Below are 14,136 nucleotides of genomic sequence, written 5' to 3' on the forward strand. Positions count from 1 at the left end.
TGTATTATTATATTATATTATATATATATATATATATATATATATATATATATATATATTATATTTTGTATATATATTTTTTTTAATTACTTATAATTAGATTGTACCACTCATAAATATTGTCAAATTAAAAAAGATACTGAATCGAATTATATGATAAATCTAATGAGACACATTTCTACTTTATAAACAAATATAGACATTATTTTTAAACTCCCTATTTATCTTTTCAAGAAAAGATCAAAGTAAATGATAGAGATAATGAAAGAATGAATGAATGTTGAACCTGACGAGACATTTTGTATATACATAATGTTTTGAAACACCCTGTATACTATAATACTGTGTTCACGAGAGAACGTTGAAATATGCAATGGAGATAGAATAGAAGGATGAACGGTTTCATTACAAGGAGAGGCTTAGAATTCCAAAGTATGGACACCATATGCAGCAAACGAGTGTGGAAATTAATCTGAAACACCTTGTACACGCAAATGAACAAAGAAGCAAGGAAATTAGTTATAACCTGAAAGAAATTCACAAAGGCTATGTATACGTATATAAATAAAATGCACCATACAATTATTAATTTTTACTGTGTTATATGAAAATTTTATCGGTTCGCTACAGTCTAGATCGAAGGATGTCGTTTTCGATACTTACCTACGATTGATTGAAGGCTTTGAGCTGACGTTTGGGAATGACCCATCGATGAGAGTGCCATGCTCCAGCGTCGAATCGTTTCTCTGGGCGGCGGATGTTCTTTTGTTAAAAGTTCATTAAGCTTTGGCAAAGTTTGATAGGTTTCCCTTAAAAATGCTGTCACTTCCAAAAGTAGAATGCAGGCAACGAGACGTAGCGCGACGGGGCACTGAGATCCGTAACCGTTTATACTGGCTAACAATACAATTTCTAATTTAATTTCTAGTTAATAGCTAAATCTTCGACAACATAATTTCAAATTGTTGATAAAAGAAGGAACTTCTTTTTAACGATCTGATAAAATTAGAATTTTTTCATCACGCCGACAAACTTTATTCCACGCTACTGATTTATTGCTATTGTGATTCTGCAAATAATTAAAATTTATTCGATAATGTCTTTACCTTCATCAAGGAAATCCTCTTCTTCGTCTTCAATAATTAAATCTCTCTGCTTACTTTCGTCGGAAACCATTGCTGCTATTTGATCCATATTCTGCTTATCCTCTACCAACAGTTCTTCTAAACGTGTGCCAATGGCCTATTCAATTAATTCGTTGATGTAAGTGTTTACAAAAGTCAACTACGGTAAGATCAACGGAAGAATCAGCCTAAAACTTGTTGTTTCACAAGTCATATTGTTATTACAAGTACCAATTAACATCATAAACTCTACGAAGCTGTCCTTATCTTTACCATTCATTTTGTATAATATTTTTTTGAAGAAGGAACCACCCCCTAATTTGTTTACAGAAAATGATTAATATAAATTTTCAATTTCAAGAAGTACCAAAAAGTGATCATTATTTCATGAAAAATCAGAGATTACGTTTAAGTTTTTCAATATTAAAAACAATCGGCGTTAAACTAGACGGTGACTATTGTGTAGTTTCAGATTACTGAGTAATTCTTTCGTTGTCGCAATTGTGAAAAATAACGGTGCTACATATTACCTCTGCCCATTGATAAAATAATTTTCCAGCAGTACGCTGGGTTACGTGAATTCTGGTTAGCACCGTGGACGTATTTTGGCTACTGATTGGCACCGACGGACGAAACACAGGGAAATTTGATTTCATCCATGTTGGCCATTGTCCTTTATTGCAAAGGTGAACAAAATGTGCACACTCTAACAGTAAACTTGCACGCGCCACTACCGGTGCGTATGGCTAGAAAATAACGTACACAACAATTTATACATATGTCATGAACCACTTTAAAAAGAGAACCATTTAAACCATTTCACATAAACCTCTTCGGATTTGACCGAAGCGTTATGAAATTGATTTAGTATCATGTAAGAGTAGATGTAAAATGTTTTTACAAGATCTAAAATGGCCGCCATTAGATAGTGATCGGGAACCGAACCCGGTTGGCAAGTCTCTAGTAGGAACGAAAATCTTTGCATTCCATCGTAGACAGCATTCCGAGGTACAAGTCTCCTTTCTTTCAAGATTACGAATTCAGACTCCCTCGAAGCTTCGCCCGATTCCAAAGAATTTCTTCTACTGAAATCTATGTACACTTAAATTAGAACCCAAGGTACGTCATTTGATACGTGCATCAGTAAATAAACTGTACAGGTTGAGCAACGTAACTTGATTATTTTGAACGTTTGACTTGTGTCTTTCGTGATAGGACGAAATATTGTCATAGGATCAAATGTTGATATTAAAAACAAGTGAATCAGTAAAGTTACGATGTTTGTTCTGCACATTAGGATGAAGGGAAATTTTTGTATTTGCCGGGGAATGGTATTTTAATATTATACTATGTAATTTATATATATATATATATATATATATATATATATATATATATATATATATATATATATATATATATATATATAGAGAGAGAGAGAGAGAGAGAGAGAGTTGGTAATTTCGTTAATCCTACGACTTCATCAGTTATAAGGGTAAGATACAGAAGCAAAAACTTTCCCTTCGAGGTAATCTGATTAATTTTTTCACTTACAGCTTCCAGGTGCCTCTTCCAAGCTTTCTTTCTTCTTGCTTTTTCTAAAGCCGATTTTCGTCAGAGGATTTTTCATTCGACGTATCGCTTTTTGGAATGTTAAACCGACACTTGAATATAAGCAATATAAAATTATTATTATTAACAGCGATTTCACGTAACTACACGAAAGGATAGCTAATTTCAAGCTTAATAGAAAATATTGAAGGAAGAAAAATATTCGAACATGTATCATTAAGATTACTTACATGTTGACAAAGTTATTCTATATTAAAGTTAAATGTTCATTCCTTATTCAATCGATATCGTTCGAAATATAAAATTGTAAACGTGAATATTTGATTATTTGTTGCGTGTATTATTGGAAAGTGTTTGAATATGTCGAGCGTACTTATCGAATGTGTGCGAATGTCTATTAGTGTGAACAATTTTCAGCTTAAATAAACTATTGTCTTTATATTTCGGAAACGTTGCAATTGATCATTTAATTTGTATTTGTTATAGTTTTGTATTGAATATTACAAAGCTTGTCGTTACAAACAGACTTACCTATGACCTGAGCCAGATGAGCTACGATAGTGACCATAATGAAAACTGGACTGTCTGACAAAACTGCCGTCTGTTGGCGATTCACTGCTTTCGTGACTGTCAGTGGAGTCAGTCCTACCGTTTTCCTTTCGAAAGCAATTAACTAAAATTGAAGTAGGAAATGAAGACAAGCTTTTGTAGCTTCAATTTGTAATTATCAGACTGCTGATTCTAGGCATTTATGGTAAAATCTACTAAGTCAAATATCAAATAATGAAGACATTAGACGAAGTTAGAAATTGTTGAAATTATTAAAAGAAGAAATGTATTTTTTAACTCTTGCTTCTTACAATTGATTTGAAAAGTTTTCTTTTGCCTAGAGATCCATAATCTAGTAGTTATCATGTGTTATTAATACGTACCCATACCACCAATCTGAAATCGAGTCGATTTAAGCCGACCTTTTCCAGAGCTTAAAGACTCTATTCCTAAATTCCGTTCGCTTTGTCTCGGAGTAAGTATGTAATGCTTTTTCCTTAAATTCACTAAAGGACTCTGACTGACTTTTGCGTTCTCTTCACTCAGTTCTGTTTCTAGAAGACTCTAAAAAGTAAAGTAAAAATTATGACAGTTTTTATGGGCATACACTTGCCTCTGTATTCATTGGTACACACCGCACATGTCGAAGATGTGCTCCTTTTCTTGAAAAGAAATTTTCGAGTTCCTCTGTCGTCTACAGCGTAACAAGTATCGTCACCAATGTCACCGTGTTCATCGAAATCTGATTGGTGAATATGCCTAAAATAATTATAATCCTCTTTGTAACGAACCCACCTTTGGTTACGTGCACTAAATAACAAATAAATAAATGTTAACACTACAGAGCGAGTCGCTTAAATAATTGTCTCACTTCCAATTATGAATATTATTTCGATTTTAAGAAAACATGTAACTTGTTTGATCGAAAAAATACCGAATAAGCGAAAGTAATTTTATACAAATAATTTCTAAGAATACAGATATCACTACATGCTTCAAAATATATGAACGTAGAATGTGACTTATTTTCACAGTAATTTACGTTCTTTGCATAAATGAAAATTTGCATTGTGTATACTAGAGAAATAAGAATGAACACAGAGTAATACATTTAATATGACTTTTACGTCTGAGATTGGTAACTTTTTTAACGTTAAAGTTATCAAATGATGATGACTTTACAAATGTGATTGCTTCATTTAATTCAAACAACACAATTTCATCAGGTTAAAATCGATGAGTATACAATTATGTTCGTTTATTCGGTGCGTTCTTTGAGTTCATCATTTTGACAAAACTCTTTATAAGGTATAGATTGTAAGTATTTATGCAAACATAACTTGTACAAACTGATATTAAATTTCTACTGAATCATATGTTCAGTAAAGTTCACTACATTTTAGCATCATCAAAATATAATAGTTTTTAATAGCGTTTGGTACATGCTGTAGATGCGTAAACTTCACACTCCAATTAACAGACAGAAATGCGTTTGTAAAATATTCACCTGATAACACGAGTTGTCTGAAGGTTACTGTTACATTCTTTGTTAGGTCGATCCGCGGCGTCAATGATTCCGCTCAGGATGACGCGACGGAATGTGCCGCAATGAACTTCCTTGACGTAAGCCATGAATTGCCGGAGATCGCAATATAAACCGATGTTGTCTTGACTCTTCAACTCCTTCAGCGATTTAACGAAACGCGAAACCAAAGGCTTGAAAACGCAATTGAAAATGTGACCTTCTATCACACGCGTACTATGCCCCCCAAGACTATAGGAAGCGGCAATGTTCGTTGAAGTTCCAGTGGTCATAGTTCCTTGGCCGCTTATGGTCGTATTCGCGAACATTCCGGTTCCCATCAAATTAACCCCATAGCTGGCTAAGTATCCAGTTTGCGAGGCAACTTCCGGCGACTTGCTTGAACCCCGTTTTTGATCTATCGTGGGATAATCAAAGGGAAGTTGTTGAAATCTGTAGAGATCGGAAGTCAAGGGCAACGAAGCATCTGCGATGTAAATGTTAACGCATCGGGTAGTCAGAATTTGGACAACGAAGTAATTTGGACAACAATGCTCATTCAGAGAAGATGCGTCGTGACCAATGGTGGTTATAATCAAATTGTAAATGATACGATTAGAATTATAGTCTGTCTTTTTGAATGAAGACTCCTGAAATGATAATGGAGCCGATTACTATGGGGTGACCAATTGCTGTGACTTTGGTTTGTTTTCGGACATAAGTAATATTATATTTATCGAATAAGACATATTAAATCCGTTTATTTAAAAATGAACAAAATAAAAGAATAACACAAAATTTAATATGTCTTATTCGATAAATATAAATTTAATTATGCTCGAAAAAGCAAATTTATTTTCCTTATTTTTAATACAAAAATTTAACGTCTCATTCGATAAATATAAAGTCAATTATGTCCAAAAACAAACCAAAACCACAGCAATTGGTCAGCCCTACAGTAATCGGCTCCACTATCCTCTGCGACATAGGAATGTGGTCATGTTATCCTTCAAAATTGGTATTTAAGGTGCGAGGAACTATGATAATCGAAACATATACAAATTTCGCCATTACGATGTAGTAATGGCGTCAAGAAACTTTTACTTTTTTCCTTGAAGTCACTGAATTATATGCAGTCAGTGTACAAAGTATTCGTACACTGAATTTCAGATTTAACAAATTTTTACCAACTTAAAAAATGTTGTGTATTTACGGAGACTCCACGGTCTTAGACGCTATAACTGTCTACTGTGCACCTATTATTTCTGGTTTGAAACATGGAAGCGCTGTGAATAGCTTTATGACTTCAGGTGTCCTCTTTCTTAAAAAATAGACGTTGCTGTATCAACGAGAACACACAGTAGCTTGAGGCGAACAAATACACACGGAGCGATTTTCGTTTCCCTCGATTTACTCACTGAGTGGCGATAGAAACGAACATGGATCCACGCAGAATCCAGTGAATGCGTGGAAGAATTCCAAAATTTCCGGTATCGGTAGATCCCGCACCATTGCTCTCAGGAATCGCGAAAACTGCTTCGAACTGGCCCGATGCAGTTTGCCGAGAATCGATTGAGCCTGCGAACGACAGAAATCCGCATGGGGGCCGCGTATTCCTTCGACACAGGTGTGCGGACAGCCTAAGTGTTTCACTACTCTGATCACGCAACTCATAAGAAGACTGTGCGACAACGATTTCGTTTTGCTTGTCCCATTGTTTCGATACTCTTGCTCGTTTTCCGACGGCTCCTTTTTCTTTCCGCTTTCTGACTTTTCGAGCACTGTCGCTGATTCTACAAATAACGAAATTCGGCGTTGAATGCTGGATCAGTTGAATTGTCTTCGTTGTTTATCACTAGACTGCGGAGTTTTATGCAAAATAAAGATAGTCTTCATTAATTGCAAGATACATATAAGCTATAGAGATATTTCTTTTGTTTATTTTTTATTACAATTAAATCGGTTGCTAATAATACACCAGCATTTTCAAATTCTTGAAATCTTTTAAAAATTTGATATTTGATCTAATCATTTTCGCGTTATAAATGCATAAAATTCACAGTCCAATGATCACATTTTCAAGTGTGTTATGTGATTTTTCAATAGAATCTTTATGTAGAAATGTGTTTTGTGAAACCAAAAAGACGGTTTATTTCGTTTACCGGTGATTTGGAAATTATTAAATAAATTTCAATTAAAAACATATTAGTTTAATGTACTAAATTATTAACTTCTAACTAAATAGAACGATGTAGGATGTTCGTAAAAAGCAAACAATATTTTACAATTAAAAATATTAAAATTTATAATTCTAGGTTTACGTAAATGTATTCGTCTGTTTATTAAAAATAAGTCTTTTTATACAAAAATAATTATTTCGATCTGTTTCTGAGCCGAAATGTGTCAAATACTTGAATAATCCTCTTAGCATTTGTTTAGTCTATTCAATAAAACACATTTTACTGGGAATATAATAATAATGATTTTTAGTAATACGTACCCGCTATACTTCCAGCCATTTCTTCACGAAGACATTGTTTCATGACTCCCATATCCATTAATAGTTCCACCAAATTTAAGATGTTCTCGCATACCCGCAAAGTACAGCAATTGCTATCCCTCATAGCAACTGAACGGACAGCCTGATAGGGGATTCGACAAATTATTAATCTAAATAATAGCATAGAAATATTAAATATTCTTTATAAAAGGCGAACGTACCTTCAGAACGACTTGTAGATCAATATCGCCTTCCTTAGTAATGTAACAGGAAGACCCTGGCGCTTCCGGAAACTCGTCGCTGCCATAAGTGATATTAGAGTCTGTCTGCGATCGTGTAAGGCTAGGTTTCCTTTCAGAATCTAAACGACTACCGCGCATACTGATAACGTCTAATTGACTGTCGATCGAAGCCTAGAAAGAAAATTGTACTAAATCAGACACATATCTCGTTAAAAACAAGTAGGCGACACAGTACGTTTGACATGGGAATGTACACATATGACGCTGAGAAAGTTTTGTTCAATTTGTTTCCTAGATAAGTTCGTAAGGTGTCTAATTAAAGGAACATTCTAAAAGCAGCTTGCCGTCCGAAGTTAGACACCAAACTTCTATTTTAATATTTTATGCAACAGGATCCTTGTGTATATTTTTGTTAAATATAATGTTGTTTGGCATTTGAAATGAAAGTATTTTATAGCATGTCTATATATTCGACGACTATATTAAGCATTTGTAATAATTTCAAAGTATCGCAGCTGCAAGTAAACAGACAATAGTTGTTCAAAATCAGACATACACTTTCATATTTAATATTTTACTTATTCAAATATACTTTCCAGCATCTACCTAGGATTTTTGTATTTTTAATTTCTACTCTTGGACACACTTCCTTTTTTAGTGTAAATATAGCATGAGTTCAATCGTCTTTTAGTGATTGCTGAATCAAAATACTCCGCTCGTTCAATCAATCTTAAAAAGTCAACATTTGAGAAGCTTGCTGTGTGTACAGTGTAGATGTGTTTATATTTGATTCATGAAATATTATGAGAAAGTGTTTTCTTTTATGATGCGGCGTCCATTAGTTTCTTCTTATTTGTTAGTAATATCGAAAATGATCGTCGAATAACGACATCGTGTCTAAAATAATCATCGAGTATTGAAACGGTATCTAAATAATCGATTAAAAAAGTTTTTAATCCCAGAATTTACCATAAACCAATATGGTATGAACAAAAAGTGCAATAGCCCTTTCTCAATGCCTAGCTAATTGGTATCGTATTATGAACGTAATGAATTAATTGTTCCATATTTTTTCAGAACATGTCAGTGATGTTCGTGAGCGAGACTCTTCACGTGGCAAGTTCTTCCTCTACGTGGTTCGGTTTTGACGACATTAATTAACGCACGACAATTCACAAATGCAAGCTGGATGCATACAAACGAGTTTGCAAGTTTTCATATAAACCTACAGCATTTAATTTATTAAAAATATACGTCCACATTGTACCCTCGAAACAGCTGGGTAAAACGTGAACATGTAAATATTAAAATTTGAGAAAGCAAATCGAAGTGTTCAGAAATTGCACTTAAGGCGACACGAGATTCAAAAGCATATATTGTTATGTTAAACTTCAAATGATACCCTAACTATATCAGAACCAGATTATGTCATGTACTGATTTATTCAGTACTTACTGACATTTGCATGTCTTCATCTATTCCAATTACACAGCAAAACTTTCCTAGCATCGTGGAAGATCGTGTGCGGTCGTTTACCATTGAAACAAAAGACAATAACGAAAATAACAGTGTAGTATCGGGAATCTGGGGTTTAATGTAATTTGTACGTTTCCTACCTGTCGCTTCATATAATCCGGGGATGGAGTGGGTGTGTGTTCCGTGACGGTGATGATAGGATTCGGGGCGGTGTATGATTGACTATAAAATCGACTTTGCTTCCTCTCAATACGAGTATCGCCGATGTACCTACAAGTTAGAATTCATCAGAGACCTGACAAAATAGATTCCGCCGGATCAACTCTCCCATGCTACTTCCAATGTGAGTCCTAGCTAAGCACTACTGTTTCAGCTCTAAGGTCCTTGTCTACTTTGGTGCGTTTGCCATACCATGTAGCATGCTCGATGCGATCATCAAACAGCATCTCACTACACACGTTATCCCAAATTCTATATTCTCCGAGGATTCGTACTATTATTTATCACTCGACGATACGATATACATATACGATATACCCTAATTTGCGCACAAAGATGGACAATTTGAGAAGAGGAGATACGATAATTCGAGCCTTGTGTCTTTATAGTTTTTATAGTTGTTAACAACTGTTTTTATAGTTGTTGCCAATCGGTAACTATAAAAACGAGCCGCGAGCTCGAATAATCGTATTTCCCCTTCGCAAATTATCGTAACGTGAATGAAATAAGGTCGAATTTTTGACACGATCTGAACGATCTTTTAGAAAATGGAATCTTTGATATCCAAGCATAATCATGTATAGTGAAATTGCTAAGATTTGTTGTTATTTATTTGGGAAGATTGTTCTATTTAGACAACTTTAGGATGTTTTTCAACACTTGTCAGTCACCACTCGAAATTGTTGCATTGATCTATGTTAATCAATGTTCATTTCTTGATCATATTATTTATAGAAAAAATTTATTTGTTTATGAAGTATTTCATCAAATTTGTTCGATGTAAATTATACTCTTTGAATGTTATTGTAAAGTAAGACATATCGCCACTTTAATTTTGAATTAAAAATCTGTGGTGTTTTCAGAGAAATATTGTATTTTTAGTACTACATTCTCTTTTTATATCAATTAAGACTTTTTTAAATAGATCATAATAAATACTTAATTATTATCCTTCTTGCAAAGATAATGAAAATCATGTGTTTTGTATTTTCATCTTTTATTGTTTGTGACCTAAATGAACAGGTCAAAGACAAAACTGTGAAGACATTAGAAAGATTTAAAAATACTGTTACATTGTTCTTAATTTATTAGAGTTACTAAAAGTGGACAAAAATTTTCATCTAACTTTCTCGTTTCTTAGTGCTTGCTTATTTTTTGTAATTTATAAAATTTTTATTTTGCATAAAGATGGATTCGGGATGTGATATATCTTCGTTTAGATTATAACAAAATAAACTGTTTTAGAATGATAGTTAAACAATGTGAAACTAGTCTTCTTGAAATAAAACTTAAAGTGACGATATAATAATATTACTTGGACGTTTATTAAATAACATTTGGGAGCAACGTTTACCATTCGTTTTGAATATTGCCAGATATCATGCACAATTCTGCAACGGTTCAAATCGTCGTTCTATAGAAGTTATTATTGACATGGTTTTTAAACTTGGCATTATTAAAAACTATAAAAGTGGTAAACATTAAAAATTGCAAGCTTACAAATTGTGGTGTACTTTTGCTTAGGAAATGGATAGTGAAATACATTACGGTGAAGTTATGCGTATCGTGGGCATTTGCAAATTCCTATACATATAATTGTCAAAGATTACGTTTCGTGAAGGGTTTTTAGGATATTCGCGTTATAAATTTCGTTTTCGACCTTTATGAAGTATAACGCCATACTAACAAACAACTTGAGCATAAATATGGTTACTTTTTATACGTACACGATTTAAATATTGCATATATATTCAGGATGTTCTGTTGTTTATTGGTCTTCTTAATATACTGATAAAAATGGCAAAACGGAAAAAGTATTTACATAATAATAAAAAATAATAGTTGAAAAATCATTGAGGATACATAGCAGGTACTATAAAAGATCCTTAATGTTTTTTCATATGAATCGTTTAAAGCAAAAGTTAAATCATATTTAATTTAATATTTTATTTCATTTCTTTAAATCATTTTAAATTAAAGCTTGAAGGTAGAGGCTTACGTAACAGAGCTATAACAATCTTTTATGTTATTGTGTTTTACAGAACTTTTAATTCATCCTTCATTATCCACAAATCAACTTCTATTCAATAATAATGAAATGTGTTGGAATTTAGTATTCGCGCGAGTAAGAAACTTTAGACGTACTGTAGATTACTCTGGACTGGTACATTAGACTACTCGACGCTAGTGGTCCACACTACAATTTAATTTCACATTGAACGTGTTTCAGTTGACTGGAAGCAAACAATAAGATGCGAGCACAAAAGTCTTCCTCTTTAGGCGACGGTTCTGTGGTAGGAATTATAGTTATGCTCGGCTCTAAGGTCAGGTATATACGTAACAGTATAACAATGCGCAGGAACCACTGCGGTTGAATGCCAAATGTTATTCACACTAGGCGAACACGAGCCGGAAACATCGCTTGACACTTTCGGAAAAGGTCGACTTTCATACGTTTCTTGTAGTTACGTTTTAAAATAAGTAATTATTGGACTGTGGATTTTATGCATTTATAACAAAAATGAGTAGTTGAAAGTTGAAACACGAAACAGTGACACTATTCGAAGGTTTCAACAATTTGATTATATTATTTATAACTCGTTAAAATTATTCAAGACGGGAATAAATGTCCATGCATCTCCTGTTTATTGCAATCGATGCACACAATTTTTATTTCACATAAAGATCTGCAGTTTAATGATCATGAATATTTCTGACGCCTATATGAATTGTTTCTATCCGCAGCAATTCGAACATTACATATATTTATTATATTGCTACTTTTGTTGTTGTGTTACACTTCATATTGCAGTATCTCTTTTTAACAAACTAATCTTTAAATAGGTTTTGAAATCCATTTTTATTGTAACACATGCAACTGAACAAAAACCGAATCCTACTAGGACTTTTAGAGTCCTTTTAGTTTTGTTTTGATTAATTTTTGGGGTTCATATTCGGCACTTGACGTGTTAACTGTGATTGACTATATTTTGTAGAATTATTAACTGTTTTGCTTTAATTTTTTTATTTCTCTGTAACTGAATTATATGGATGTCTGTTTTAAGATAAAAGGTTGACACGCTATTGACAAGTAACAATTAAGAACTATAATAATATCAACAGAAATAAAAAAAATACAAAAAATTAATAGGAATGAGGTCTCTCATTTGATCATAAATGATAGCTAATATTCACATTGCCTTGTCGATAAGCCTTCGCTGTGACATCCAGGGTTGACTCCACCCTTGTACGATTGCTGACAACGGAGCGGTGATAACGTGTATCTATGTGCGCTCGTGTATATGTGTTGTTTGAATGAGATTGCTTTTTTCCAGATTGGTCTCCATCGGTATTAAAATTTTACGAACACAGCTTAACGTTCCTACGAATTAATGAAATTTCAATTTCAATTAATATAGTATTAATAACGTTCGACCATTCATCAGATTAAATCTTTCGTCTTTTGCTTTCTCATTTACATACTTTAAACAGACCAATGAATAACAGACACCCTGCATAATGAACCACCAAGAAAGAATACGTATACACTCACATAAAGAGTGCTAATCTGCAGGAGCATGGGACTTTCGCGCGAGTTAATTACTTTTAGAAAAATAAATGGAATATGTACAACGAATCTTTGATATTTCGTAAAAAGAAGATTCTCATATATATGTAATTTATTTTTGGATATTCAATTATACCTTCATATTATGGCACACGCTGTACACTGATTTTGTTTCGTATAATATGGAATGCGTCATATTATTATTGTTAAGCATAAAATTGTTAGTACGAATTACGTTGAATAGTGTCCTAAAGTTGGTGAAAATAGAGTATCAAAATTTCATTGCTGTTCTGTGGCTTTATTTTAACAAATGTAGCTTTTCAAATTAACGAAATATATTTGAGCTTCATCGAGAAATACAAAAAAGCAAGATTACGGAGGAGCGAATTTATTTTTCCCGCTGAATTAAATTAAAAAATTCAAGTTTTGGAATTCGTGTTCAGCGTCAGAAAAAATGCACAAGAATCAGTTGAAATATTCTTTGTGACAAAATTCCTGTTGACCAGTGTTATTGAATCAGTTCAGTGCCAGGAGGAAAAGTGAGGGGAACCGGTGTAAAATATACGGGGCACCAGTGAGTTTAGTAAACACAAATCGTCGATATTTGAACTGTTATAATTTCGTGAGAGTAGGTCATATAACAATAAATTTAGCCTCATTACGAAGCTTGGAGCATGTACTTTTACACTTCATTGTTCATTTTTCCTTAACATACTTTTACGTGATATACTAAACGGAAAACTAAAGACATAGGTTTCAAACTACCATCTCAAATTGAAACGTTTCTAAAAATATTAGATAATTTTTTTCATTAACGAATCTGCCATAGATTTGAAAATTGAAAATTGTACGATTTTTTTGTAGTCGTTTTATGGGACAGGAAAGAGGAACAAGTACGACGATACTTGTGTATCCCTCCCTCAAGTATCTCGTGTAATTATTCAAAGCTCAATAAAGTGATAAAAAAAATCATACTTCAAAGAGTTTGAGGGGTTGTTGTAAAGGGAAAACTTCAATCTTCAATCTGATGTTACGATCAGTCACAAAAAAATTTTCTAATCCATTCAACGATGTTTCATTCTGTAACAGTTTCAAGAAACATCATATATCCAGTTTGCCGCCTACTGCATCATGTAAAATCACGCTACAAGAAAATGAACAACGTGTAGCACAAGTAAAAGCTCCAAGCTTCAGAATGAGTTCAGGTTTATTGTTCTACGATTCGTTTTTACGAAAGTATAACAGTGTAAATATTGACCATTTGTCGGAAATTGGAAATTAGGGTACGACAATTTTCTGGAGTCACTGTGATGGCCTGCCGATGATTCCGGGTATCGATATTGATAACGAACGAACGTCTTGGC

At 33.3% G+C, this 14,136-nt stretch overlaps 1 protein-coding gene across 18 annotated transcripts in view; it reads right to left on the reverse strand.

Annotated features, from left to right (window-relative positions):
• unc80 (unc80, NALCN channel complex subunit) overlaps positions 1 to 14,136 on the reverse strand; it is a 59,426-nt gene that overhangs the window by 28,950 nt on the left and 16,340 nt on the right. For 12 of the 18 annotated variants that reach the window (XM_033483563.2, XM_033483558.2, XM_076527229.1 and 9 more), the window contains 13 exons: positions 9,126 to 9,255; positions 7,489 to 7,680; positions 7,268 to 7,409; positions 6,186 to 6,560; positions 4,753 to 5,185; positions 3,881 to 4,055; positions 3,629 to 3,809; positions 3,228 to 3,369; positions 2,679 to 2,788; positions 2,026 to 2,216; positions 1,655 to 1,870; positions 1,107 to 1,242; positions 664 to 897 (listed from right to left, as the gene is read on the reverse strand). In XM_033483563.2, coding sequence (XP_033339454.2) covers positions 664 to 897; positions 1,107 to 1,242; positions 1,655 to 1,870; positions 2,026 to 2,216; positions 2,679 to 2,788; positions 3,228 to 3,369; positions 3,629 to 3,809; positions 3,881 to 4,055; positions 4,753 to 5,185; positions 6,186 to 6,560; positions 7,268 to 7,409; positions 7,489 to 7,680; positions 9,126 to 9,255 — 2,657 coding nt within the window. Of the gene's footprint in view, positions 1 to 663; positions 898 to 1,106; positions 1,243 to 1,654; positions 1,871 to 2,025; positions 2,217 to 2,678; positions 2,789 to 3,227; positions 3,370 to 3,628; positions 3,810 to 3,880; positions 4,056 to 4,752; positions 5,186 to 6,185; positions 6,561 to 7,267; positions 7,410 to 7,488; positions 7,681 to 9,125; positions 9,256 to 12,399; positions 12,546 to 14,136 lie in introns of those variants that run through there. The other 6 variants (XM_033483573.2, XM_076527230.1, XM_033483562.2 and 3 more) reach the window with 4 other exon arrangements.

Source organism: Megalopta genalis, chromosome 17 (genome assembly GCF_051020955.1).
Source record: "Megalopta genalis isolate 19385.01 chromosome 17, iyMegGena1_principal, whole genome shotgun sequence".
Lineage (NCBI taxonomy): Eukaryota > Metazoa > Arthropoda > Insecta > Hymenoptera > Halictidae > Megalopta > Megalopta genalis.